This window comes from Halteromyces radiatus (assembly GCF_025201355.1).
Source record: "Halteromyces radiatus strain CBS 162.75 chromosome Unknown BX664scaffold_5, whole genome shotgun sequence".
Classification (NCBI taxonomy): Eukaryota; Fungi; Mucoromycota; class Mucoromycetes; order Mucorales; family Cunninghamellaceae; genus Halteromyces; species Halteromyces radiatus.
The window spans coordinates 348,822-376,011 of record NW_026251691.1 but is presented as its reverse complement, the minus strand read 5'-3'; the positions used below and the strand labels follow the sequence as shown (position 1 = coordinate 376,011).

At 32.4% G+C, this 27,190-nt stretch overlaps 11 protein-coding genes and 1 non-coding gene across 12 annotated transcripts; 4 read left to right on the top strand and 8 right to left on the bottom strand.

Annotated features, from left to right (window-relative positions):
• Positions 1-6: 6 nt before the first annotated feature.
• Positions 7-1,903, bottom strand: BX664DRAFT_334972 (serine/threonine protein phosphatase Ppe1). Its single transcript, XM_051545807.1, has 8 exons — positions 1,461-1,903; positions 1,273-1,340; positions 1,074-1,147; positions 889-968; positions 757-827; positions 645-691; positions 488-582; positions 7-420 (listed from the first exon to the last, which is right to left on the bottom strand). Exons 1-8 carry the CDS (start codon positions 1,689-1,691, stop codon positions 154-156), a joined length of 933 nt encoding a protein of 310 aa, XP_051398785.1. The 5' UTR covers positions 1,692-1,903; the 3' UTR covers positions 7-153.
• Positions 1,904-2,000: 97 nt separating this feature from the next.
• Positions 2,001-6,076, top strand: BX664DRAFT_386577 (uncharacterized protein). The gene is made up of 9 exons (XM_051549334.1): positions 2,001-2,327; positions 2,394-2,892; positions 2,962-3,171; positions 3,266-4,765; positions 4,845-5,206; positions 5,265-5,393; positions 5,468-5,657; positions 5,716-5,842; positions 5,910-6,076. Exons 1-9 carry the CDS (start codon positions 2,057-2,059, stop codon positions 5,973-5,975), a joined length of 3,354 nt encoding a protein of 1,117 aa, XP_051398784.1. The 5' UTR covers positions 2,001-2,056; the 3' UTR covers positions 5,976-6,076.
• A 36-nt stretch (positions 6,077-6,112) lies between these two features.
• Positions 6,113-7,346, top strand: BX664DRAFT_334964 (uncharacterized protein). The gene is made up of 5 exons (XM_051545806.1): positions 6,113-6,319; positions 6,391-6,438; positions 6,529-6,620; positions 6,696-6,998; positions 7,075-7,346. Exons 1-5 carry the CDS (start codon positions 6,128-6,130, stop codon positions 7,334-7,336), a joined length of 897 nt encoding a protein of 298 aa, XP_051398783.1. The 5' UTR covers positions 6,113-6,127; the 3' UTR covers positions 7,337-7,346.
• On the bottom strand, positions 7,347-8,024 carry BX664DRAFT_334962 (uncharacterized protein). The gene is made up of 4 exons (XM_051545805.1): positions 7,902-8,024; positions 7,763-7,824; positions 7,558-7,690; positions 7,347-7,497 (listed from the first exon to the last, which is right to left on the bottom strand). Exons 1-4 carry the CDS (start codon positions 7,934-7,936, stop codon positions 7,446-7,448), a joined length of 282 nt encoding a protein of 93 aa, XP_051398782.1. The 5' UTR covers positions 7,937-8,024; the 3' UTR covers positions 7,347-7,445.
• A 759-nt stretch (positions 8,025-8,783) lies between these two features.
• Positions 8,784-13,149, bottom strand: BX664DRAFT_386574 (WD40-repeat-containing domain protein). Its single transcript, XM_051549333.1, has 16 exons — positions 12,825-13,149; positions 12,627-12,714; positions 12,315-12,566; positions 12,153-12,244; positions 11,979-12,080; positions 11,653-11,904; positions 11,510-11,572; positions 11,148-11,409; positions 10,987-11,084; positions 10,821-10,928; positions 10,643-10,745; positions 9,879-10,564; positions 9,686-9,785; positions 9,333-9,502; positions 9,186-9,271; positions 8,784-9,124 (listed from the first exon to the last, which is right to left on the bottom strand). Exons 1-16 carry the CDS (start codon positions 13,068-13,070, stop codon positions 8,875-8,877), a joined length of 2,958 nt encoding a protein of 985 aa, XP_051398781.1. The 5' UTR covers positions 13,071-13,149; the 3' UTR covers positions 8,784-8,874.
• A 380-nt stretch (positions 13,150-13,529) lies between these two features.
• BX664DRAFT_334954 (regulator of chromosome condensation 1/beta-lactamase-inhibitor protein II) lies at positions 13,530-15,948 on the top strand. Its single transcript, XM_051545804.1, has 11 exons — positions 13,530-13,601; positions 13,702-13,774; positions 13,836-13,883; positions 13,957-14,177; positions 14,231-14,386; positions 14,450-14,493; positions 14,558-14,630; positions 14,724-15,249; positions 15,345-15,435; positions 15,501-15,708; positions 15,771-15,948. Exons 1-11 carry the CDS (start codon positions 13,577-13,579, stop codon positions 15,794-15,796), a joined length of 1,491 nt encoding a protein of 496 aa, XP_051398780.1. The 5' UTR covers positions 13,530-13,576; the 3' UTR covers positions 15,797-15,948.
• A 114-nt stretch (positions 15,949-16,062) lies between these two features.
• Positions 16,063-16,891, bottom strand: BX664DRAFT_359673 (uncharacterized protein). The gene has a single exon (XM_051548107.1). It carries the CDS (start codon positions 16,858-16,860, stop codon positions 16,141-16,143), a length of 720 nt encoding a protein of 239 aa, XP_051398779.1. The 5' UTR covers positions 16,861-16,891; the 3' UTR covers positions 16,063-16,140.
• Positions 16,892-17,189: 298 nt separating this feature from the next.
• BX664DRAFT_150981 (uncharacterized protein) lies at positions 17,190-18,994 on the bottom strand. The gene is made up of 7 exons (XM_051539895.1): positions 18,842-18,994; positions 18,479-18,764; positions 18,141-18,403; positions 17,947-18,055; positions 17,700-17,877; positions 17,548-17,607; positions 17,190-17,483 (listed from the first exon to the last, which is right to left on the bottom strand). The coding sequence occupies exons 2-6, from the start codon at positions 18,737-18,739 to the stop codon at positions 17,570-17,572; spliced, it is 849 nt and encodes a 282-aa protein (XP_051398778.1). The 5' UTR covers positions 18,740-18,764; positions 18,842-18,994; the 3' UTR covers positions 17,190-17,483; positions 17,548-17,569.
• Positions 18,995-19,165: 171 nt separating this feature from the next.
• Positions 19,166-19,897, bottom strand: BX664DRAFT_334948 (DNL zinc finger-domain-containing protein). The gene has a single exon (XM_051545803.1). The coding sequence runs from the start codon at positions 19,845-19,847 to the stop codon at positions 19,254-19,256; it is 594 nt and encodes a 197-aa protein (XP_051398777.1). The 5' UTR covers positions 19,848-19,897; the 3' UTR covers positions 19,166-19,253.
• Positions 19,898-21,955: 2,058 nt separating this feature from the next.
• BX664DRAFT_t83 lies at positions 21,956-22,027 on the bottom strand. Its single transcript has one exon. It is a non-coding gene; the product is annotated as a tRNA-Asp (tRNA).
• A 1,603-nt stretch (positions 22,028-23,630) lies between these two features.
• Positions 23,631-25,541, bottom strand: BX664DRAFT_334946 (methionine aminopeptidase 1). The gene is made up of 9 exons (XM_051545802.1): positions 25,355-25,541; positions 25,209-25,245; positions 24,993-25,094; positions 24,740-24,913; positions 24,577-24,661; positions 24,306-24,508; positions 24,102-24,245; positions 23,935-24,022; positions 23,631-23,850 (listed from the first exon to the last, which is right to left on the bottom strand). Exons 1-9 carry the CDS (start codon positions 25,487-25,489, stop codon positions 23,751-23,753), a joined length of 1,068 nt encoding a protein of 355 aa, XP_051398776.1. The 5' UTR covers positions 25,490-25,541; the 3' UTR covers positions 23,631-23,750.
• A 99-nt stretch (positions 25,542-25,640) lies between these two features.
• On the top strand, positions 25,641-27,164 carry BX664DRAFT_150904 (AKAP7 2'5' RNA ligase-like domain-containing protein). Its single transcript, XM_051539894.1, has 6 exons — positions 25,641-25,813; positions 25,871-26,130; positions 26,186-26,504; positions 26,577-26,645; positions 26,745-26,806; positions 26,888-27,164. Exons 1-6 carry the CDS (start codon positions 25,690-25,692, stop codon positions 27,092-27,094), a joined length of 1,041 nt encoding a protein of 346 aa, XP_051398775.1. The 5' UTR covers positions 25,641-25,689; the 3' UTR covers positions 27,095-27,164.
• Positions 27,165-27,190: the final 26 nt, after the last annotated feature.

The following is a 27,190-nucleotide window of genomic DNA, read 5'->3' as shown; positions in this document are numbered from 1 at the left end:
AAGTTCCTCCGATTTTATTTTATTTTTCTTTGATTTGGATAATAATAATAATAATAATAGTAATAATAATGATAATAATAATAATAAAAAGAAAGAGGATGATATATATATATATATATAAAAGAAAGACTATACTACATCCGTAAGAGTAAACTATAAAAAGTATTGGCTGCCCGGTCCAGCCGTATATGAAGCATCGCCCTGAATATCATTTTCCAGAAAAATCCTAAAATCAGATTCCATAATATTGGTTCGATCGTCCGGTACTTTGAGAATAGCTGCCTTGTTTCCACATCTATAACAATAGTTGGGTGCAGACCATAGAGTTACCAAATTTTTATTTGTAAATGGGTAGTTGTAGCCTTCATCCACCAATTGATGACTTCGAACTATCAAATCAACACCGTTGTTATGGCAAAACTAGAATAATGATAAATAAATTAAAATATCAAATTTTAATTATTTTTTTTTAATCCATCTAACTTACTGCATCCGTAGGTAAATGTCCAAATAGATATCCACCACCTCGTGGACTAATAGCCCAAGATTCTACTTGTGATTCAGGATCAGACCATAACAAATCTAGTTTTCATATATAGAGAGTCAATCATACTATTTCTTTCTCTTACATTTCTAAAACTTACCGCATGGCCCACCAGTTTGAGGTAATTCTTGCATTCGAAATAAAGTTCTATATGATAATAAGTCAATATGAATGAAATATCATGTTAATTTTTTTTTCTTTTTTTTTTTTACCTTATGGAATCAATGGAGGGTAATTCAGGAGATAAACCACCATGTACACAAAATACTGAACCATCAATGATCTATTCATAAATCAATTAATATTAGTATCTTTATTTCCTAACCTTTCTATGAATTACTTACCGCTGCCAAGGGTAGATAATCAAAAACTGTACAACACCATTCCCATACTTTTGAGCTTTGATATTTTGCGAGACATTCATCTAAATGATTACAAAAAGAAAATAAAGAATAACAAAGATCAGCTGACTTGTTCATATCATTTACCTTTTTTCTTCAATCCTATCTCTCTACTTTTACATATTTACCATAGAATCCATATACTCTGGTGACTTGACGTGATTCATGATTACCTCGTGTCAAAGTAATTCGATCTGGGTATCTACATATATATATATATATATATATACGAAGAGATATAAAGTAGAAGATGTGAATAACATTTTTGTTTAGTTTCCATACCGTCCTCTTTTTGTAGTCATATGTACTTTCTTTTTTTTTACTTACTTGACCTTCAATAAAAGAAGTAGTGTTAAAGTTTCCAAAGAATATCGACCTCTATCCACGAAATCACCCTAATGAATATGATGGTCATTCAAAAATGAATAAATAAAAAGGTTCCAAAAAAATATATAAAAGTGTTAATTTTTTTTTTGGGAGTCAGTTTTCTTTTTCTTATCGTATTGTAAACTTACCATAAAGATATACGAAGTCATAGTAATATCACCACCAACTTGAAAGAGTTTCAATAAATCGTAGAATTGACCATGAATATCACCACATAAGGTGACGGGAGAGTGAACTGGTACCACGGTTGACTCTTCAGCTAAGATTTCCCGTACCTTGTAACAAAGTTGTCGCATTTCATTTTCTGCAAGATATTTACAGCTCTTTATGGACTCGATGCAAGCATCAATATCCATCATGAGAGAATAGAAACGGATAAATAAGGGCGAATACGAAGGAAGGAAAGATAATACAAAAGAAGAATAAGGAAAGTGACAAGGAGAGGAGAATACGTGAATAATACTAAGAAGAGAACAAGTCAATTAATAAATTGGGAGAAGAAGGCAAAGAAAAAAAAAAAAATACTACTAAGATAAAAATCTATAATTGTTTATTGGAAAGAAAATCCAAGGTGAGGGCGCTCAATGCCTTCGGGCCGTGAATTTTTTTTTTTTTTTTTTTTGGAACTGAAGCTTTTTTTTTTTTTCTTTTTTTGACCCAAACTGCGGCTTTTTTTCTTTTTATTTCTTGTTTGAAATTTTGAAAGCTGGTTGATTAGATCAATATGCCAGCCATCACTCCTCAACAGATTGGTAACTTACAGCGCAACAATAAAAATATACGAAATATATGTATTTTGGCTCACGTAGATCATGGCAAAACTACTCTTTCTGACTCTTTACTTGCTACTAATGGTATTATATCTTCAAAGATGGCAGGCAAGGTTCGTTACCTTGATTCAAGAGAAGACGAACAAGAACGTGGGATTACTATGGAATCAAGTGCTATTAGTCTTTATTTCAAACTGGTCAAGGCTGTACACCAAGAAGGACAAGGTATATTATACTAATATGCATTTTTTACTTCTCCAGTCTCGCGTTCTAATTTTTTTTTTTTTGTAGATATCTCAACACCAGTGGCAAGTGAGTATTTAATCAATTTGATTGACTCACCAGGACATGTGGATTTCTCTTCTGAAGTATCAACTGCTTCTCGATTGTGTGATGGAGGATTGGTACTAATTGATGTTGTCGAAGGTGTATGTACTCAAACCATTTCAGTACTGCGGCAGGCTTGGATTGACAAGGTACGACCTATTCTCGTATTCAATAAAATGGATCGTCTGATTGTGGAATTGAAATTGACACCTCAAGAAGCCTATCTTCATCTCAACAAAATTTTGGAACAAGTAAATGCTATTATGGCTACCTTCTTCACTGGTGATTGGATGGAAGACGAAGCTAGAAAAATGACAAGTAACCATGATGATGATGATGATGATGATCAAGCTGGAAGAACTTATGATTGGAGTATGGAAGAAAGAGACGACTCTGATATTTATTTTGATCCTGCTCGAGGTAATGTCATCTTCTCAAGTGCTATTGATGGTTGGGCATTTAGGTAATTATAAAAAAAAAAAAGATTTTGATTGATCTTCATTACTCATCACATTTTATCGAATGTCAATAGAATTCAACAATTTGCCGTGATGTATGCAAAAAAATTGGGTGTCAAGGATGGCATATTACAAAAATGTTTATGGGGTGATTACTATTTTGATCCAAAGACAAAACGTGTATTACAACAAAAACATCTCAAGGGTCGATCTTTAAAACCAATGTTTGTACAATTTGTACTTGATAATATTTGGGCAGTTTATGATTCTGTGGTAATTCAACAGTAAGTGTCATAACCTTATATATTCTTTGTCAAAAAAGTTAATCTTTTTTTTTTTTTTGTTTTCTTTTTTTTTTTTTTTTTTTTTTTTTGGTAGAAATCGTGAACGGACAGAAAAAATTGTGGCAGCTCTCAACATCAAGGTACTTCCAAGAGATTTACGTTCTCGAGATACTCAAACATTACTCACAGCCATCTTCTCTCAATGGTTACCTTTATCCACTTGTGTTCTACTTTCTATTGTTGGTCAATTACCTCCTCCCTGTGATGCTCAACGACTACGATTACCTAAAATGCTCTATCCTGATTTACAACACAAAGACAGTAAACCTCTTGAAGCAACCAACGATGTGGAAAAGGCATTATACTCTTGTGATATATCCGATCAAGCTCCTGTTGTAGCCTATGTTAGTAAAATGTTTGCTGTGCCAGCTGACCTATTACCTGAAAATCGACGAAAACAAATGACAGCAGAGGAAATGCGTGAACGTGGTCGCCAACAAAGATTATTACGACAACAATTACAACAACAGCAATTGGCTAACGAAGATAATGGAATCCCATTGCAACCTGATGACCTTGCAGCACTTGAAGAAAAGGCGAATGATATGTCCATCAATGATGATCAAGATGAACAAGAGGATGACAATAATACCAAGGCTGAACATTTGATTGGATTTGCTCGATTGTATTCTGGCACCATCCGAGTTGGACAAAAGTTATATGTGATGGGTCCCAAGTATGATCCAAACGAACCTGATCGACACTGCACGGAAATCATTGTACAATCTCTTTACTTGATCATGGGACGGGACTTGGAATCATTACCTGAAGTTAGTGCTGGAAACGTTTTCGGTATTGGTGGACTGGAAGGACATTTACTGAAAAATGGTACTTTGGCAAGTACCAAGAAGGATGTGAAAAACATGGCTGGAGTCACTTTGGATTCTGCTCCTATTTTGCGTGTGGCCCTTGAACCCGAAGATCCTACAGAAATGAACAAGCTTGTGGAAGGATTACGATTACTGAATCAAGCCGATCCATGTGTACAAGTCATGTTGCAAGAAACTGGAGAACATGTGATTCTGACTGCTGGTGAATTGCATCTGGAACGCTGTTTGCGTGATTTGAAGGAACGATTTGCAAAGATCAACATTCACGTCTCTGCTCCAATTGTTCCTTTCCGTGAAAGTATTGTTGTCAACCCTGAAGTATCTATGGTCAAAGATTTGAATACTACTGATGTTGCCCCAGTCACGGTTCCTCGAGGCTCCTTTTCTCTTACCACGACTTCCAAATTGGTGACGCTTCAAGTCCGTACTGTGCCTCTTCCTCCACGTGTGACTGAATTATTGACAAGTAATGCAACTACTATTAAGAACATCATCGATCAAAAATTAGCTAGGAGAAAGATACTTTTGGAGACAACAACCACAGAAGATGTCGAGGATGAAAAGAAGGTATTGGAACTCAATGAGACTGGTTTAGACAAGGTGCTCAGTGCCAAGGAATTACAAGATCAATTACGACAAGCATTTAATGATGCTCAAAAGGAAGGAGGTCCCTTTGCTAGTTTATGGGAAAACATTGTGGATCAGTAAGTAAAAAAAAAAAATGAATATGATATAGTGGTATGAACTGTTTCTTTTTTTTTTTTTGATGATGATGATGAGTAGTATTTGGGCTTTTGGACCTCGACGAATTGGTTCCAACTTGTTAATTAATCGAGTGCCTGGATATATCCGAAAACCATTCTTCGAATCAACAGAAACGACTTTATCTACAACAACAGTAACGGAACAAGATATATCGGAAGATCATGCTGATGAAGTACTTAAAGTGGAACAACAAGAAGATGATACCATGATCAAGGCTCTTTCTATTTTGGATATTGATTTCCATATTCATACTGGTTTCCAACTCTCGACTTTAACAGGACCTTTATGTGCTGAACCTATGACTGGTGTTTGTTATATTGTAGAAAATGTCATTGTGAACAAAGAAGCAATGATTGGTTCCAATGGTGAATTGATGGATGGTAAGATAAGATTGAAAAAAAAAGGATATATCTAATATATATATTTTTCTCTGGTTAGTACGATCGAAATTAGGACTTATTCAAGGTCAGGTTATTTCAGTAATGAAAGATGCATGTAGACAAGGTTTTTTGGATTGGTCTCCTAGATTGTTGTTGGCAATGTATACGTGTGATATTCAAACTTCTGGTAAGTTTTTTTTTTTTTTTTTTTTTTTTTTTTCTCCCTATCTAAAAGAAGACTGATGTTTTTGTTGTTATTAGAGGATGTACTGGGTCGTGTTTATGGTGTGATTTCAAAACGAAAGGGTAAAATCATTTCGGAAGATTTGAAGGATGGTACTCCATTTTGGCAAATCAGTGCTTTACTTCCTGTAGTAGAAAGTTTTGGATTTTCTGATGAAATACGAAAACGAACATCTGGTGCTGCTAGTCCTCAACTTGTATTTAGCGGGTAAGGAAGATATAGAAATAAAAAAAAAAAAAAAAGTAAACTAATTTGATGATTTTAGATTTGAACTATTGGATCAAGATCCATTTTGGGTACCAACAACTGAAGAAGAATTAGAAGATTTAGGTGATAAAGCTGATAGAGATAACCTGGCCAGAAAGTATATGGACACTGTTCGAAAAAGAAAGGTAAAAGAAATAGAATCCTTTTTTTCTTTTTTTCTTTTTTTTATTCAACAGCTTTTATTTTATTTAGGGAATGTTTGTGGAGAAAAAGCTAGTGGAACATGCTGAAAAACAAAGAACTTTGAAGAAAAACTAGATAATCTATATATATATTTACCCCTACCTATAATTTTATGCATTTATCCATTTTACAAAGTCTAAAACAAATAAAAAAAAAAAAAACATTTTCAATTTTCCCATTTTCACTCTCCTCTTCCTTTCTTCCTTTTTTTTTTTTTTTTTGTTACAATGTGTGGTAGGTTCTGTTGTGCTCTTTGTACTGAAGATTTGAAAACAAAATTAGTGAACAATGGATTGAATGTGGAAAACAATGACTGGAAAGATCAAGACAAGTTTCGACCACGATACAATGTTGCACCACGATCGTTCGTACCAGTAGTTCGACAGAATGACTCGGGTCAACTCATGCTTCAAACAATGGTAAAGAAAAAAAACTCTTGTTTTTTTTTATTATTGAATACATTTTAGACTGATAATGATATGTTATATAGAAATGGGGACTAGTACCATCCTTTGCTAAAACGATGCCAGATATGCAGGTAAAACTATCATCATTTGGAGAATGCGCAGTAAATCAAGGAAAAAGAAGGCTGATCCTTTTTTTTAAATATGTTCGGACTTTATTCTAGCCGATCAATGCTCGAGATGATACTCTATTGACAGGATCGCCAATGTATGATAGGATTAAGAGTGATAAACGATGTATTGTGGTAGCAGATGGGTAAGTTATCCAATATAATATATATATATCATCTGATCCTTTGTTTTTTTGTTTTTTTTCTTTTTTTTTGAATAGTTTTTACGAATGGAAAAAGTTGGGCAACGGAAAAAAAGTACCTTATTATACACGACGGAAAGATGGTCAATTGATGTTTTTTGCAGGATTATATGACAAGGCCCATCCACAAGATTGGAATGAACCAGTATTATATTCTACCATCATTGTCACTACCGGACCTTCTTCCTTTTTTTCCTTTTTGCATGATCGTATGCCTGTCATTTTGGACAAGAAAGAAGCTTATCAATGGTTAGATCGATCTATTCGTTGGTCCAATGATTTGATCAAATTAATGAAACCATTTCAAGGCGAATTGGATTGGTAAAAAAAAAAAAAAAAAAAAAAAAAAAAAAAAAAAAAGGATAGAATGAATAACTTTTTTTTTTTGAGTGTCTAGTTATCAAGTAACGGACAAAGTGGGACCAGTGTCAAATGAATCATCTGATTTCATTTTACCGGTGGATACTTTGAAAGGCTCCATTTCTAGTTTTTTTGGAAAACAACCAGAAACTTCCTCCAAGAAACGATCATCACCAAATAAAGATTTCCAGCAAGATATCGCAAAGAAAATCAAGACATCACCTACATCCAAAACCTCTCAGGAAAAACAGCAGAGTCAGGATAGGAAACATATTACAAACTTCTTCAAACAGAAATAAATCAAATAGTTGTGTATCTTTTATTGTTGTTGTTGAATACAAATATGGTGTGTTTTATTATGTATGTGTCTGTGCGTATTTTCGGAAAAGGGATAAACTTATACTACTGCTACATAAAGACGGCCAAAGCAAATCCACCATGGTCACGGATTACTACTTTCCTATATTATAGAAAAAAAAAAGAATCAGTTTCCAACTTATTGAATCATAATCGTTCCTACATATTGTCATATTCCACAGTGACGGTAGGGTAATTTTCTTTTTTATCGGATTCATCTTGATCTTGAAGCGAACGAGAGGCAGTAGCTAAGGATGTAATGAAGGGCGCGTTTTCAGGAATAGCGATGCCACGAACTAGGAAAAAAGAATGGGTTTGTGAATTATTAAAAAAAAATAGGATACATGTAACCTTTTTTTTTTTTTTACCTCCAAGACAAAGACCCATGGTATCAGATATTAAAACACCTTTCACACCTTCTTTACTTGCACTAAGTATGAATGATATATTAGTTTGTAAATATATATATACATCAATCAGTCATTCTTCTTCTTTTTTTTTCTTTACATATTATCTAAAGTTGTATTCAATTCAGCTTCCATATGTTCTTCTTTTTTTTCCGTCTTGTGTGGTTAGTCAAAAGAAAAGTTTAAAAAAAAAAAAAAGAGAAATGACAACTTTCAAAAGTACATATGCTTTTTTTTTTTTTTTTTTTTTTGGTCCTTCTATTTCAATCGCCGTCGGAGAATGTAGATTGTTTCAAAAACCCCTCTGATTGAACTGGATGCAACGAAAAAGAGATTTTACCCAGTTGAGCGATGTATGATCATTGTCAATTTACAGCAGTAAAGTATATCATCATCATGATACAAATAATATGTTTATTAATCACAGCATAACTAAATACACTTTATTCAATAATAAATGACGGAATTCAAAGAACAAGAGTTGAACGCATAATCCAAATTGAATACAAAAAGAAAAAGGAGAGGAGTAGCAGTAGTTCCATTGTGTATTAAGTAATTTTAGAATAACTGAAAAAAATATATATATACTTAGTCAACATATCCATTTTTTTTATATTTATTTTAACTTACCTGTATTAAACACATCTTCCAAAGAGGTGATAACATATTTTTACGTGTTGCTGTTACAGGTTGATTATTTACTTTGAATAGGAAACACCAAAGGCGATCTCAAAAAAAAAAAAAAAAAAAAAAAAAAAAAAAGAGAATGATTAATATACTGTATCATCAACCAATATGTTTTGACATATTCTGAAAAAGTGGTAATGCGACATTCATTTTAGGAAAGACGTTTTATTTTATAATATCACGAAACTATTTTCTTGTGACCCGACAAAAAACTTTGAAAACACTATAAAATCCTATCTTTTTCAATATATTCACATACACATACATACATACATATATATATATATATATATATATATATATATATATATGTAGAACCCCCCGACCTGCAGAGTATAGAATAGTTTAATATTGCTATTGTTTTATAATAGTTGCTTCTTTTTCTTTCAGGAGTCAGTCAGAGGGAGGGAAGATGCTTCATTCTTGTATCGATAGGCCAAAATCACATCACCACTTGATTTCAATATGTGTTGCTTCACAGAGGCCAAGGTCATTGTTGGGGTTAAAACAGTATCTCCACAAAGTAGTTCCAAATCATCCACTTCTGGTAAAGGATCCAATTCTATCTTTTCAGCCACATATTGAAGTAATTTTCGAATGCGCAGTACACGATTGGCCAATAATCGATTGTTGGGTCTATAAAACATATAAATGATCAGAATAATGGATTTTCTTTTTGATTTTTTCTTTTTATTACCCTCCTGGCAATTCTGGTAACTGAGTTTCTGAATGTGGTTTCAATACAAATGTTAATTTGACGGTTTCTTTGCTTGGTGTTTTGTTCTACAAAAAAAAAAAAAAAAAAAAATTAACAAACGGTGGATAATTTCTTCATAATACTTACGTATAATAGGAAAGCCAATAACCAAGAAGGAGCCACTTTGGAAATCAAAGCATGATCTTCACCAACACAACTGGCTTCACCTCGATATAAATCCATACTTGTCGAAGCTTCAGCACTTTCTTCCGCAATAATAATAGAGGTGGAGGAAGGAATCATCAACGGTGGGAAATCTTTTAAATTAGGTGGGGTATATTGATCATTTGTCGATTCATCACTACTGTTGTTGTTGTTGTTGTTGTTGTTGTTGTTGTTGTTGTTGTTGTTGTTGTTGTTGTTGTTGTTGTTGTTGTTGTTGTTGTTATTGTTGTTATTGCTGTTGTTGTTATTATTGTTGTTGTTGTTGTTGACAGTACTCTGTGATTGTTGCTGCTTGTTATCATCAGTCATCGTTGTAGTCGAGTTTGATTCATTTTTCCCGGGTAAGATACCATTTGAAGTCAAGGCAGAGTCAGTCTATTGGTGTCATTGTCATAAGAAGAAGAAAAAAAAAAGAAAGAACTCGATTAGTACTATCTCATCCTTGATATATGTACGGTGATAACTTACATCTCCATTCCCATTAACTGAAGTAAATGAAGTCTGTTTGTCTTCTTCCGTAGTATAGCCTTCCGACTTATCATCACTGTTGGGAACCTTTGCTAGCTTGGCCTTGACTGATAGATTTTTGAGCCGATGCATAAAGTTGGAATTAGTAGGTGATACTGGTGAAGACGAGAGAGCGGCTGGCGGTGGAGGTTGAACTGATGAATGATTCTGAACAGGTTGATGCGATTTAGAGAAATAATCAAAAGAACGACCTGTGGTAGGTGGAGCAGTCAAAGGACCATTCGTCTGTGAAGAAACACTTGTTCCATTTGTAGTGATAACGGATGGAAAATTGGGCGGCGTTCCTCCCTGTTGATCAAGTGGACTATTGGATAAACTGGGGTGAAATGGTGAGCTGTCAGTGTTGGTTGTAACGGCACTAAGAGGAATTTTGAGTGCAGTCACTGTTGGTGTTGGTGGGGTCGGTTCATTTTGAATAGCAGGTATTGTTGGTGTGGCATCAGATGATGTAATTGACTTAGTTTGTTGTTGTTGAGAAGTATTTGTCCCATCCTGCGAACTAACTTCGTGATGTGCTATTTCCATTCCTTCATTATCATGACCCTTGAGACTTTTTTCTTGCTCCTGTAGTTCCGCAGTGACGAATGATGAGAATAGATTGATCAGTAGCCATTTTCCAAGATTCACTAGAATAGGAAGACAAAAAAAAAAAAAAATAGTATGATGATGTCAGGATCCATATAAATGTCAGATAGTTGTATTACCTCTTTGATCTTCACGATATTGATAATCGATAGGGAGGCCTATTTCGTCAGCATACATTTCACAGTCAAAACAATTAGATTCAAGTAATTGCACAGTAATAGCCTATATAAATCAATAATAATCAATAAATTGAGTCAATAAATAAACATCATTGATTTCATTATATAGTGATCTTACACCAATCTTGGTTGTCACCGAGCACCAAGAAGGGAAGCTTTCAATACCACTTATTTCTTGCGCCACTTCTTCAAGACTACGTTGTCCAAACTTCTTGATTTCTGTACACTAAATAGGAAGATTATTATAAATCCAAATGATTCAATTTATTTACAGTCCAACTTACGCGAACGATGTCCCATAAAGCTACATCCCCAGTAGTATCTTTTGTTAGTACATGATGTCGATTTTGTAACACTAAATGAGCAGTAATACCAGGATTTCCTATTTAAAAAAAAAAAAAAGATATATCAAAATGGAATGAACATCATTCGGTTTTGTTCCTACCTTCTATAGTTTGATCAGGTTGCTCACGTAAAGGAGTGAGTGATTCAGTAGAGTCATCATCTTCATCATTATAGCTCATTGGTATAGACATGACGGATCCAGCATAAATTGTCAAACTATCATTGGGTAAAAAGTGTTCAGGTACTTGAGGAGAGAATACAGTTTGAGTAGGAGGTAATCTAACTATAGCAGAGGGTGGAATATCAGGATTATAATCAGATCTTGTAAGGACTTGACGATTTTCTCTTGAAGGCACAGATAACTATACATAAAAAAAAAAAAATTGAGAGATGAGAAAAAGAAAAATATAATGAATGACCTTGTCTATCTATTATGATTTTTTGTTTCTTTCTGATAGTTACCCATCGATTGATACTTGAGCTTGAAGTAGCTGTCCAAATATAAGTATCATCAAAAGCAACAATCTAAAGGTAAAAAAAAAAAAAAAAGAAACAAATTGATTAGTATCAAAGAATGTTAAAGAAGGAGCGCTTCTATAATATACCTTGCCAACACCAGAGTTTTCTTTAAATAAACCAATACATTCACTTTCATCATGTTTTTCGTTCGCACCTTCCCTTGGTAATTCAGTTTTGGTTACCAATCCATCACGAGATCCTGCGTAAAATGTCTTGAGATCAGGATGATCCGAATACAAGGACCAAATTGAATCTGTATGTGTTTCATAGGTTGTAAGACATCGTTGTGCTTTCACTGACCAGAGTTTAATGGTCGAATCTGATGATCCTGATAGTACCTACGTATAATAAAATAATAAAACAAAAAAAAAATGAATAACCTAAACAACCTATTCCTTTTATATTCACTTACATGTTGACCATCGTGACTAATCAATAATGCTCGAATATTATCTGTATGACCTGTTAACTTACTGACCCGTTTCCCAGATCTCGGATCCCAAATACGCACAACCTAAATAAAAGGAAGGGACCATTAGTTCATCACCTCTTCATAGTCCCTCTTTTTTTTTTCTTTCTTACTTACTTTTTCTGGAGAACCAGTGACTAGTAGAGTACCTGAAGGGTTCACTGCCATAGCATAAATAGAAGACTTTGAAGAAGTTCCATGCGATGTATCTATAAATTAAAATACATGTGAATAACAGGATTGACATAAAAAAAAAGAGAGAGAGTATTATTTACTTACTTGATGTATCACCAGAATGATCATTATTGATATTCATCGATCCAACTTGAATAGTAAGAGACGCTTCTCTTTTTTCTAAATCCCATATATTAATTCGTTTATCCAAACCACCACTAGCCACCCAACCTGCTTGTGGTGCATAAGCCAAACATTTCACATAATCCGTATGCCATCCAATGGTATGAGCTTGATGGGAATCTTCACTATAAGGTTTCCATAACTTGATAGTTCTATCGGCTGATGCGGATACCACTATATAAAACAGTAAATTGTTATATATAAACTATATATATATATACTTGTATTCTTTACCACTTGTGCCTTGTTCACACACCACAATATCATTCACCCAATCTGTATGCATTTGTGAAAAAGCATCACAAGTAGCTGGAGTCGAAGACTAGATTATATATATAAGAAAAGAGAGAGAGAGAGAGAGAGAGAGAGAAAGAGACAGTATAAGAATATTTATAAAAAAAAATAATAATAATATTAATAAAACAAACTTACCAATATCTCTTGATCGTGTATCCAAGTATCGTCTTCAAGTTGTTGTTGTTTTAAAGGAATATGTAATTTCCAACCAGCGACTACACCATCTCTACCAGCAGAATAAAGAATGCCACCTTCAGTTATATTATTGTTATAAACAGCACTACTATCAATAGCCAAAGAGTTCACACCTAAACAATGAGCTTTTCTTCCATTAGGCTGCCTGATGACATATGAAACTTTTCGACGTGCTTGAGCCTTCATCTTTTTTTTTTCACAAACTAAATATAATGTGAATATAAAATATATGAAGGGAAATGAGAAAAAATAAAAAGAAAGAGAGAAAAAAGAAATCGGTGGATGAATTATTATTTTTTTCTTTTTTTTTTTTTTTTTTTTTTTTTTAGAGATTCCCATCCATCACCTTCCCCAAATAGGGGGGGAAATTTGCTGAGCTACGAAAAACCTACCCAAGAAAAAAAAAAAAAAGAGTCTTATGCTAACCATGCAAATTCATAGTTTACTAACAACCTTTTTTTTTTATTATTATTATTAAAACCAATCATTTATTATTATTACTATTATTTAATATATAATTTTTTTATAAGGTGATAATAATAAGGGGGGAGAGAACTTTTTCAATTTCGCGTGACGACTGAGTTATTCCTTCCCCCCCTGTTTTCTTAGGATTTTTTTTTCTTTTTTCTTTCTTTTTCTCTTTCTTTTCTTTGTTTTTCTTTCTTTTCTTTTCTTTTTTATATATATTTGTTATGGCAGCTGATGAAAATACCTCTGGTAAATAGTACACTGTAATTCTTTCTACTTTTTTTTGAAGAAATAAAAAAAATTATTGACAAGTTTAATAAACCGCATAATGTCTCTTTTCTTTTTTTAGGTAAACTAGTGATCTTTGGAACTGTAGCTTGGGATCATATTAACAGAAAAGGAAAACCTGGAAAAAAAGAAGAGTAAGTTTTGTTTTTGTTTTTTTGAATCAATCGATTTAACTAAATAAAACTATTTCTCTAGAGATACACTTCTTGGTCCTCACTTGGTACGCGAATTGGTAGATGTCAGGTAAAAGAAACTAGGTTTTTTTTTTTAAAAAAGAAAAAAACAATCGATCTGATATGATCTTATTTTTTTTCAGAGTCAAGAGAGTAGCCACTGGACCAAATTCTTGTCATTCTTTTGTCATCACTGAAGATAATCAAGTTTGGGGTTTTGGACGAAACGAACGTGGACAGTTAGGTTTAGGACATAAAGATATTGTTGAACTTCCAGTAAACCTTAGTGAACAAGTGGATGTATTGAAAAATAAGAAAATTGTGAGAATAGCTACTGGTCGGAATCATTCTCTTCTAGTCACTGGTAAACAAAAAAAAAAATCAAATATTTTAATTACTGAATCTACTCTTATTTAGATATTGGCGAAGTATATGCTGCAGGTGACAACAAGTTGGGTCAACTAGGTATTTCTACTCTCAATGATCAAACCAATTTTGCAAAGGTCACAAGTTTGGCAAATCATAAAATCATTGATGTTGCTTGTGGTGCTGAATTCTCTCTAGTTCTCACTGGTAACTACAAAGAGAAAAAAAAAATGAAAAATATATGAAATTCATCTGTTTCTACTTTTATAGATAAACATCAAGTTTATGCTTTTGGTTCTCAAGAATATGGTCAAGTAAGTTAAAAAAAAAAGGAAAATGGTTTCAAAGATCACTCATCATGATTTTCTTATTCAATAGTTAGGTAATGGAGAAACTGGACAGTATATCAAGTCTGCTGGTCAAATGAATACACAACCTCAATCCATTCCACGTAAGCTTGATTTAAAAAAAAAAAAAAAAAAAAAAGGTAAGGGGGTAGGATATTCATTTAATGCGATCATTTATTACATATGCATATACATAGTTTTGGTAAAAGCATTATCGGAACGCAAGATTATTTCTATTGCATGTGGTACAAGTCATTCTCTTGCTATGGATGATGATGGTTATGTATATTCTTGGGGTTTTGGTGGATACGGTAGACTTGGACATGGTGAACAAAAAGACTTATTGGTACCCAAAGTCATACCCAATCTTTCAAAGTCACATCGTGAATCACGCGCAACCCAAATTGCTTGTGGTTCTACTTGTTCTCTTGCATTAGATGGAAATACACAAATGCTTTTATGGGGAAAATGGAAAACCACTGGTGATGGCAGTTCTGGACAACCATGGATGAATCCACGTTACCTATATGATCTCAATGGATGGAATTTACGCTGTATTGCTGCTGGTGATCGTAGTCTCTTTGCTTTGGCGGAAGATGAAAAGTCAACTATCGCATGGGGTCAAGTCCTCAATGGAGAACTAGGTTTTGGTGAAGATTCTCCCAATAAAAGTGCCACTACCCCACAAAAGGTTGAACCATTAGAAGGTATCAAATCACTACAGTAAGTACACCTACAAAAAAAGGAAAAAAAAAAAGTGAAATGGAATTGCATAACCTTGAAACTAATTTGATTTTTATTATTATTATTTGATGAAGAGTATCTTGTGGATTAGGTCATACTTTACTTATCGTACAACCTGATAGTGAACTTGTTCCAGAATTACCCAAATGGCCCATTTTACCGGAGGTAATAAATGAAATAATAGATCACTCGTATAGACAAAAAAAAATATATTGATCCTTCTATTATAGACTGACGACTGGTGCGTGAAATGTCACAAGGAAGACAACGAAGAACAACTTTTATTATGTGATAAATGTGATAAACCAATGCATTCTTATTGCGCTAATCCTCCTCTGAAAGAAATCCCTGATGGCGAATGGTATTGTGATACTTGTCATCCTCCTCTCAGTGAATCAAAAAGTAGGAAACGAACTGCTAGTCAGGAAACAACGACTGGTAAGTGATTGACTTGAATTGTGATGATGATGATTTTTTAATGTTTTTATTATTATATATAGGAAAGAAAAAGTCAAAAACAACTTGATAGAAAGAAACTGTGTTTTTTTTTTTTTTTGACTCCTAATCAGGCTTTTCTCCCCACCCCTTTATTATTATTTTTTTCTTTTATTTTTTATTCATTGACCTATCACCAAATAAATAAAAAAAAAGAATGCTTTTTTTTTTTCTGTCTTTTTTGTTTCATACTGATCCATCTGACTAGATATGATTATTGATCTCCCCCTCTCCTTTTTTTCGATTGAGACTATTCTAATAGTCTTAGTACATCTGTAAATTATTGTAAACAAAAACATATTTCTAATGATAAACTTTTTTATTATTAATGTTATTATTTCAATACTATTGAGTAATCATCATTTCTATCACTAACTAAACTTTGGATGAGTCATCAAGAGAATTTTCATGAAGTTGATGTTGACGTCGAGCATGGGCAACGACTCTAGCGAATTGTAGATCAGATGATAGAGGATGTACATTGTTTTCCTTTTCTAATGATGATGATGATGATGATGAAGTGACGGATGATGAAGATGTGGATGAGGACAATGCTGACGATAGCGATAATGAAGGCTCATGTTGTTGGACAAGCTGAGAATGTAGTTGATGAATATAATCAATAGCGGCCTGCAATACGGACAATTTGTGAAGGGGTTGATGCATGGATGCGGAAGGAAGGGTATCTGGTGATGGGCAACAGGATGGAATCAAATGTTTTAATTGATCGATCTTGTCGTTGATGCGTTCTCGCCGTCGTTTCTCAATAGCACTATGGGATAGTCGACGATGATGTTCTCGATCATCAGCTGTGGTCCTTTTCATGGTTTTGGTAGCTACTGGTTTGGTTGTTTTTGAATGTTTTTTGGTAGTAGGAGAGCCGGAAGGAGGTGATAAGTGTGTTAATGGTGGTGGTGATGAAAACGTATGAAGTGGTGTGGGTGGAAAATGAATGGCTGGATATGGCATCATAGGAAGTGGTAGGTCAATAGGTGGTAGAACTCTCGGTGAAGTAGGTGGAGTTGTTCCGTCAATAGTATCCTCTTTGTATTCCATAGGTGGTGATATTTGTTGTGGTAAGGAATGGGACGACATTAAGGGCTATATACTGTATGTTAAAAAAAAAAAAAAGAAAGAAAGAGAGAAAGAGAAAGAAAAGGAAAATCAGAGAGGCCGATTTTTTTATATGGGTTTCTATAAAAATAAAAATAAAAATAAAAAAAGATTGACAGCATGGAGTATATCTATTTCCCTATTGGTCGATAAATCATTTTGCTTTAAAGCACATGATCACTTTCGAGTCTGTTGGCTGGCTACAAAAAAAAAAAAAATTAACTATTCTAAAATAATAAAAAAAAAAAAAACGCCCCTTATCTATTCTACATAAAAAAAAAAAAAGAGAGATTTATTTTCATAATCCAAAAAAAAAAAAAAAAATCTAATACTAAATAATGTGTTGAAGTGTAATCTATATAAACTACAATATCTAAACTAAAGATTTTTTTTTTGTTTTATGAACGATCTTTTCCTGATCTAGCCGCACCTATTCGTTTTGTTCTCGATTTCTTGGATTCTTGATACACCATGTGTTTGTCGAACCTACTAATATTGGTAGCATATTTGATCGTCGATGCCAAACTTGGTTCTTCAACTGATGATTCTGAATCCGATCGTTCTTCATCTTCCTTTCCAAAGAGCTTCCAGATAACATCATTTGACTATGTAAAAATAAAAGTATTAAAAAAAATATAATAAAACTAATATTCTCATAAAGTAACTTACCTTATAATATTGATCCAAACCATTACCTAAACATCTTTGGAATGCATACAACGGTATAATCTTTGCTAAAAATACCAAAAAAAAAAAAAAAAAAAAAACCCAAATTAGTAAATCCTTATCAATTATTTCCCCACCCTATTGTTAAGACTTACACCATCGATCCAGTATAAATGATTTTCCGTTAATATCCACTTCGTGATAAGGTTGACCTCCATCTTCTACAGTATTTAGAATATCTTGAAATATATATTCATCATCATCTTGATCCATTGATAACGTTCGAAGTGTATGTATTAATTCATTGAGTTCATTTTGTTCTTGATCTTCTCCCTAATCATAATCTTATCAGTTTATTGCTCCTGATGATATACCGATTACTATTCTAACATTCATTTTTACCTGATCAGTGAGAATCTGTAAGGTTTCAAACATCAATGCCACTGTTTGCCCAGCTGCGGATTGAAGTTTACCAGGAAAATCCATCAAAAGTTCTAATTCACCAAGCATCCTATAATATATATTTTTAATTCATCAATATTTCTTCCCTTCTATTCAACTTATCATCCTCTCCCCCCTTTTTTTTTTTAACTTACTTGTCCATTTCTTCTTGAATGATATCAGGATTAACCGGTCCTTGACAAAATGATATAATAAACATGAGTCCATAGGCATGAGTAACAGCAGTCATCAAAGTATCATTATCTTCATCCTGATCATCATCTTGATCAACATGACCACTGATTTCTTCCTCTACTTCGCCATTTGCAGCAATAATATTATACATCTCGTGCCGGATCATCTGAGCATCAATTTGTGAAGATATTAAATAGGTAAGGAGAGCCAAGGTTTCGTAGCACTATTCAAAAAAAAAAAAAAAAAAATTGATAAGAGGGATAAACATTCGTATATAGTATGATATTCATTATATTACTTGAGCTTTGATTTTGTTACTTTTTGTTTTCTTGGCTTTGTGTCGAAGTGCTCTGGAAGCATCTTGGTATAACAATTCTTGATCAGAATGAGAGAAACCATCACTATGATTGATAAAGGCAAGTCCCAAGATTTCAGTAGCCAAAAGTATTTCACTCGGACTTTCACCATTGTCTATACGTTGTATAAGAGTTTCAACAAGTTCTTCTGTCCGTGACGCTAAAGGTACCGTCGCATTATGTTGTCTTAATATTGATTTCATTCTTTCCAAAGCCTTTTCACGAGTGCTAAGTATCAATCAAAAAAAAAAAAAATTAGGTTAAATTCTAACGAAAGGGGTATATACTTACGTTTGTCGTTTTACATTTAAATCATCGATGGACTGATCCAATAATTCCACCCAAGAAGATCCTTCTTCTTCTTCTTGCTCCATATTTGGGTGATGTGTTCTTCTTTTTCCAGAATGACCGACCATTTCTTTGTATTTACTGGAAATATAATAAGAGAGGAAAGAAAGAAGAAAGAAAAAAAAAAAAAAAAAAAAGAAAAAAAAAAAAAGAAAAAGAAAATTGTTTCGAATTCATGCGTGACTTTTTTAAGAGGATCGGTTGGCCAACAAACCTCCTCCCCCCCCCGCATATTTCGATCGATCAACTGAGTGACCCCTAGAGAAACATCACTATCATCATTTGTCATCATGATCATTTTTATTTCAAAATGAAAAAAAAAAAATGTCTATAATTCTAAATATCTAAACTATATCCAAAATAATAAATCTATTCTTCTTTTTCCTTATCCAATTTTGACTTGGCCTTGATCTTTGCTTCTTCCACTTTTTGTTCTTCTTCTGCTGTGATATCCGGTACCCATTCCATCAAATGTTCTACTGGTAATCGTTTACCTTGATTATCCACCACTATTTTGCGTATGGCTTCACCTTTTTCCTTGACAAGATCTTCTACGTTGGTCTTCGTATCCTTAAACCATCCAAGATTGTCTGCGATCAAATGACGATTCTTACATTCTGGACACTGGATCAATACAACCCCTTTTGTATATGCTTGTTTTGACATGACATGATGTGACCGTACTTCACATACCTTACAAGTGAATCCAATCAATAACTGGTGTTTAGGATTCAATACTTGTGCTTCAGGTTCTTCTTCTTCTTGTTTTGCTCTTTCTAAACAACTAGTTGATACGTGGAATTTTCTATGGTTGACAAAGAGATTGGTACCATATCGTTGTCGTTGGAGACTGTATATCATGGGTAGATTGATGTATTGTCGACGATACCCTAATGTGAGTGGTACTGTGCATATTTTGTTTAATGAATGAAGGTTGCGTCTTTGAAAGAATGATCTCAACATAGTAATAAAAAAAAAAGGACCTGTATTTAGGAATCAGAACAGGAAAGAAATGGCAAAGGAAACAGAAAAAAGAAAAAGAAAAAGAAATATCATCTAGACTGAACGTTTCACTCTCCGGTCACTGGAAATGAATGGCTAAGATTTTTTTAGTAGTTGTAATCCTGTCCCTTTGGTTTATTCATCCAGTCATTTTCCTTTTTTTTTTTTCTTTTGGTAATTTCATTGATTTCTCGTTGGATTATTCATCAAAAATTCGAATCATTCATTGTCTTTGCATTGCAGCATGACATTCTTATAATTTTGTAACTTAGTCAAAAACGATGATCATTGCACCAAATTTGGATTAAACATAGATGAACTTATTCTCTTTTATTTATCTTAATAACAATTTAAATTTTTTTTTCAATTTATAGAATAAATTAAAAATGGAATATCAGTATCGTAATTATCCTAATTGGCATGATATGTACTTTCAAGAAAACAATTAACACTTGTCTTTTCTAAAATAATCCTTTTTCTTTTCATTTCATTTCTTTTCTTTTCTCTTTTTTATTTTTGGGGCTTAATTTAAGATCTTTTCTTGTATGAATTAAATCATCATCATCATCAGTCAGAAAACGTTTTATTATAAATCTGATGTTTTCAAAGGTAACAATTACCTTTTTTGGTCAATTATTCTCGCGTCTTATACCGAAGAAGAGACATGAGTGATAATAATATCAAAGATTATACTTTATAATAATCACTGTCTTTTAGTTCCTTAATTTTCGATTTTCTCATCAACCATCCAGTTGATCTCTATTTTTTTTTTTTTTTTTTACATACATATGAATTTTACTTTTTGATAATGATCAAATATTAATTATGAAATGGGTATAAAATGTGTACTAAAAAAAAAAAAAAAAAAAAAAAAAAAAGACAAGGAAGTCAGTGAAATTTCTTTTTATTTTAAAAAAATAGTTAAAAGAAGACACAAAATCTATACAAAAAGTTTTGTTTTATATAAGTACGTGGTGAGTGATGTACGTAATACTAATATCATCATACTATATTTAAGATTGGTGATCAAATTTTGTTTTTTGTTTATCCTTATTTATCATTGATGTGATGTTATCATCATATGGTAATGATTTAATCATGATATTTGCCTTGGAGTGTTTATACATTGATATGTATCTTTCCTTTGGTAGTGATTATGGACCATGGAGCATAATGATTTTTAAAGTCCGTATTTTTATTTTTTTACATTTTAGAAGTGTGGTAATTTTCTATTTTCTTTTATTTCTTTCTTTTCTTTTATAACAACTTTAATTATAGTATATCAATTAGTGATCTATAGTAGTCATACTTTTATTTAATAAAACTTTTATTTTTATTCCTACTACTTTATTACATGTTATTATAATTGATTCCATCTTCTGATGTATTTTTTATTTTTTATTTGTGAATGCATTCTTTTTTTTTATTTTATGGGTATGGTTATGAATTACGCTGATACGACATTAATCATATTTAACAAACAATCATCCACATATTACAACCTTAAAATAGCTGTCAAATTTTACTATATATCATCATCATCATCATTAACATCGGTTTACAACCAAGTAATTCAAATTTAAAAAATTTACGGTCATATTAGGATGTGTGATAATAGTGTATATATATCTTACTACAGCAATTGCGACAGTTAGATATAAAAAAAAAAAAAAGATTTCCTTCTTTTTTTTTTTTATACATACAGTATATGTTTTCTGTTCTCGTCAATTAAAAAAAAAAAAAAGGGAGAAGAAATATCAATCATCAATAGTCTTTATTTTATTATACAAAATCGACTACCAAATCTAGTCTACCGAGATTCAAAAAGTTAGTTGATAAGAGATCATCCATTTTATTTACTAAAAGTAAAACTGGTGCTCACTCTACATCATCATCATCATTAATCAATTTACAGTCAAGTAAATCAAAATATATAACCTTACACGAAACATCAAGGGCTAAAAAAAAAAAAAAAAAAAAAAAAAGCTAATGATTATCAGTTGTACCACGAGCAGAATACTCGATGATGATTGGTCAAATTTAAGGAAGTTAAAATGCAAAAAAAGAAGCTCTCAGACGGGGAATTGAACCCCGGTCTCCCGCGTGACAGGCGGGGATACTTACCACTATACTATCTGAGATTTTTTCTTAAAAAATCATTTATTACATTATCAATCTCACGCTAATTTCAGCCAATCAGCGTCGAGTAAAGGTTACACGTTTTCTTTTTGTTTAAGACTAAAATTTAATGCATGTATTTTTTTGCGGGAGGGGAGCTTGTTTTTCCTCTTTCTTCTTTCTTCTTTCTTTCTCTCTTTTTTTTTCTTTCTTTCTTTCTTTTTTTTTTTTTTTTTTTTTTTTTTTTTTTTTTTTCCATCGTATTCAATATATTATACACAAATGCTTATTACAATTTGGCATTATATGTATCCATACATTATTTATTATTTTTAATAAACATCAATGTAACTCTTTCTCCTTTATTTACATCCAAATTCTTTATTTTCTTTTTACACATTCATTTCTTTTAGTTTGAATATATCAACTAGTTATATTTTTTATTCTACAAACTTCCTTTTTTTTATTACTATTATTAGTATTATTCCAATTACTTTTTTTTTTTTTTTTTTTTTTTTTTGCTATATGTCAGTCATCTGTTGGATTCATGATGAATTTCTTTGAATGCATTCCTTTTTTTTTTTTTTTTTTCTTATAGGGACCAATGGATAGACGGTATGATGCAACATTAATGAATAGACAAAAATAACAACAAACAAGATGGATATTATTAATTGGACCGAGGTAATTCAATCAAATGAGGAGAGAGAAAAAAAAAAAAGTAATGGTATTAAGACGAAAACTCATTTGACTTTGTTTTATATTAGGTTGAACATCTTTTAGTATAGATATGTTTATTGTTATTCAAATAAAAGTACGTCATTTTTACATGTGACCTAATATCTCTCATTATTTTGATCTTATGAAAAAATAATAATAACAACAACAACAACAAAATCATCATCCTTCGGAAGATAGAGTTTAAATAAAAAAAGAAGGGGCAGGGAACCATGAGACAGTTGCAAGTGGTATGACATGTGAACAACCCTACCCAATATAAAGAATCCATTGGTTCCTGGTTTTTGTTTTGGATCTTCTTTTCTCCACTTTTTTTTTTTTTTTTTTTTTTTTTTTAATTTCATTGCGTATATATGCGTGTTTTGCTGGTTCAATGTCACTTCACGCTATTGTATTCTTTCTTTTGTTTATGAAGACGGTAACCTATTTTGTAGGACCATCCGCACCTATTGAAGATAATAATGATGCCAATGATGATGATGATTTGAAATTGGATGATCAGACTGATAAAGATTCTTTGTATGAAGATAATCAATATGGGTTACCTTTAGCACAGATGGCGTTGCCCCAAATGCAAATAGGGGTTTGATCAACAATATTAATGATGATGATGATGATGATGATTTCTCTATATTTATGAATACAATATATGTATATATATTTGGTCTATCGCCTTTTGTTTCTATATAATTCTCTCTCTCTCTCTTTTTTTTTTTTTTTCTTTTTTGTTTTTTCATTATGTATATACAGTATGATTTGATTTTCCATTTCGTTCCTTCCTTCACTCTTGAGCTGGAATTATTCCTCCAGTCCGTGCAACAAATACCTAAACACAAACATGAATATATATATATATATGTATTTCAAGTCAATAAAAAAAAATAACGATGATGATGATAAAAAAATGATAAAAGTTATTTCTTCAGCTTTTTTTTTTTATTATTTTGTACGTTTATTATATACTGTATATATCTACTAATCTACATGAACTATCCCACCACTATTGTTCTATGTCAAGATTTCCACACCAGTTTCAGTCACCAACATTGTATGTTCAAATTGTGCAGATCGTTTTCCATCCATAGTCACTGCTGTCCAGTTATCAGGCCTAAAGTATCAAAATCAAATTAAGATGAGTTAATAATAATAATAAAGTAGAATCTCTTTTTTTATTTTCAACTATTGTTTTTACCATAATTGATCCCTCCATGTGCCTTCACAAATCATAGGTTCAATTGTAAAGACATGACCAGGTTTCATAATACCAACGGCTTTGTTATCTATTTAAATATACATCATAGTAAGAAAACAATAAATAAAGGAAACGAATAGGATGGAAAAGAAATGTTGATCACTTACTAGCATAATGTGGCACATTAGGAGCACAATGGAAAAGTTGATTAATACCATGTCCACAAAAAGTACGAACCACAGAGAATCCATTCTTCTTTGCATGATCTTCTATCACCTTGCCAAAATCACGATAACGAACACCAGGTTTCACTATATGAAAAAAAAAGAAAGATAAGATTTCATTTGTTTGTTTATATTTATTTATTTTACCTAACGCAATAGCCTTTTCTAAGCATTCTCGGGCTGTTTTCACCAAAAGTCGACCTTTTTCATCTACATTTCCAACCAAGTAGGTTTCATTCAAATCACCATGGAATCCACCATAATAACAGGTCACATCCAAGTTGACAATATCACCATCTTTCAAAGGACGTTGATCAGGAATACCATGACAAATCACTTCGTTCACGGATCTAACATCATTTATCCATAAAAGTGTTAAAGTGATGATCAATCCTTTTTTTTTTTTTTTTTGACTTACGTGCATACAGATTTGGGGAATTTATAATAGTTCAAAGGTGATGGGTAGGCACCTCGTTCAATAGTAGCTTCATGAATAATGCGATCTATATAAATAGATAAAGAAATATGGTAGGAATCAGTCATCAATAACAAAAAGAAAAAAAAAGTTAATCCAAACTTACCAATTTCATCCGTAGTAATTCCAGGTCGAATAGCAGCAGCACCAATATCTAATACTTCACGAGCTATTTTACATACTGCACGCATACCTTCAATTTCCTTGGGAGATAAAACCTTAATAGCATCTCCTCGAGCTCTTTCTTCAGAAACAGGAATGCTGGTTTCCGCATAATCAGCTATACAACATCAAACAAAAGAAGAAGGATTACTTGTTGTGACACATGGACTATGAAACTTTATTTTTAAAAAACTTACGTCGTTGAATTCCTTCAGGTACTTGTCTAGTAGCTGACAAGGGGTAAACTGCACGGAGATCACCGGTGTAAGAGTAATTGGGAAAAGGATTATGAGGTTGACCTAATATAAAATATGACAATAATAATAATAAGAAAAAAAATGAATGAAAGAGTAAAGTGAAAGAAAAAAGAATGGTTTATTGATCTGATCTTTTTTTTTTTTTTTTGAACATACTTTCCAATTTAGCCTTGTGTACAGCCTTATGAGTAGTCTATCAGTACAGCCAAGAATAGACAAGTAAAAAAAAAAAAAAAAAAAAAAAAAAAAGTGAGTCTAGTGTATATTTCTTCCATGTATAACTATTCAAGTGAGTTCCTTACCCAGTTTTTCTTGAAGCAGTCTTGTGAACAGAAGAAGGATCCATCAATCTTGAGTTTCAAGCAAGTTGGGCATTGTAACTTGGCAGGTTGACCACAACCAGGTGATTTGCATTTTTGGTTTGATAGATCGGACATGATATTCCTGTTCAAAGTAGGTAGGAAAAAACTGGTGAATAAAAGAAAAAAGAAAGAAAAACAAGTAGGTTGACCTTTTTTTTTTTTTTTTTTTTTTCTTGAAAAGGATTGGATTTGAGAACCCGCTTTTGTCTTTTTCTAATTGTCGCAGCTTTTTCCTTTTTTTTCCTTTTCTTTTTTATCAATACTATACTATTATAATGTCAGCAAGTTCCAGTAACTATAAACCTTGTATGGATGGCATTAGTCTTGTCAAAGTCCAAGAACGAACATACAGGATTCCTTCAGCGTCATTGTTAGCATCACGATCTACAGTGGAACGTCGTAAGTTGTCGAGTTTATTAGTATTGTTTATCTGATACTTGACTTTTCTTCCTTTAGCACCTGTACCTTCCTATGACACAGACTCTATCGATACAACTACAACCATATACACCGAAGAAATTGTCACGCATTATCATTCGGTGCATCGAACATATCATGGTCTTTTGATAGGTAAAGGTGGAAGTACACTCAAACGGTTGAAACTGGAAACGGGGACAAGAATTGATATTATGAATGGAAAGGACTCTGTCATGGTCAAAGGAACTCAAGACAAGGTGGATCAAGCCATCAAGGTCATTGATGCTTTTATTCAACAGGTAAATTATACATAATAATAATAATGATAATAATAACAAAACCTTCTATGCATAGGCATTTGAACGTGCGAAACCAACTCACTTTTTATCTTTACCAACCTTGTCCACCTATACAACAAGAAAATTGGAAGATTTTTACAAAGCTATTTCAGCATCCACTTTCCATAGCCGTGGTTTGGACAAAGATATGTTAATACCATCTGGCAAGCTACATATCACTCTTGGTGTCTTCAAATTACTTAGTCCTTCTGATGTTGAAAATACTTTACAATTTTTGAAGGACGAAATCGTGAATGTGGTACGTGATTTTATGGATCAAGAAAAAGTTCTTTCCGTTCGACTCAGGCGATTAGCTATCATGCAAGACAATCCACGTAAGTTTAAACTAAAAGTTTTTATACAGGATCATGTCATGTCATCTTATTCATTTTTTTTTTTTTCATTAGAGAAAACGCAGGTACTATATATTCAAGTACAAGATGAAACAAAGAACAAGATATTGGACAAACTTTGTGGTACGGTATCTATCATTTTTTTTTTTCTGTGTTCACTTTTTCCAAAAAAAAAAAAAAGAAAGGGTTTAGGTTGATTGATATTTTGTTTTCTTTTAATAGATACTATTAGGAACAAAATGCTGGATGCTGGATATATGCAAAAAGAAAATAGGCCATTGAAGGTAAAGAATGGGAAAAAAAAAAAAAAAAGAAAAGGGGACGACATGACTGAATCAAAATCCATTAATTCTTTTTTTTTTTAGATCCATGTTACACTGATCAAGACCAAGCCAAAGAAGTCAGAGGATGGACAAGAAGAAGAACGACCTACATTTGATGCTCAACCCATATTGAAATCACATGGAGATCTTGATTTGGGCGTAGTACATTTAGACAAGTTACATCTGATGAAAATGTCAACGACGATAATCGATGAATATATTAGTGAAGGATCCATCCCAGTAGAATAGAAATAATAGGATATTCATTTATTTTTGTATTTTTATTTTTAATAAAAGAAGGTGATAAAGTAAAATAAATGTCAAAAACTAAAGTAAAAAAAAAAA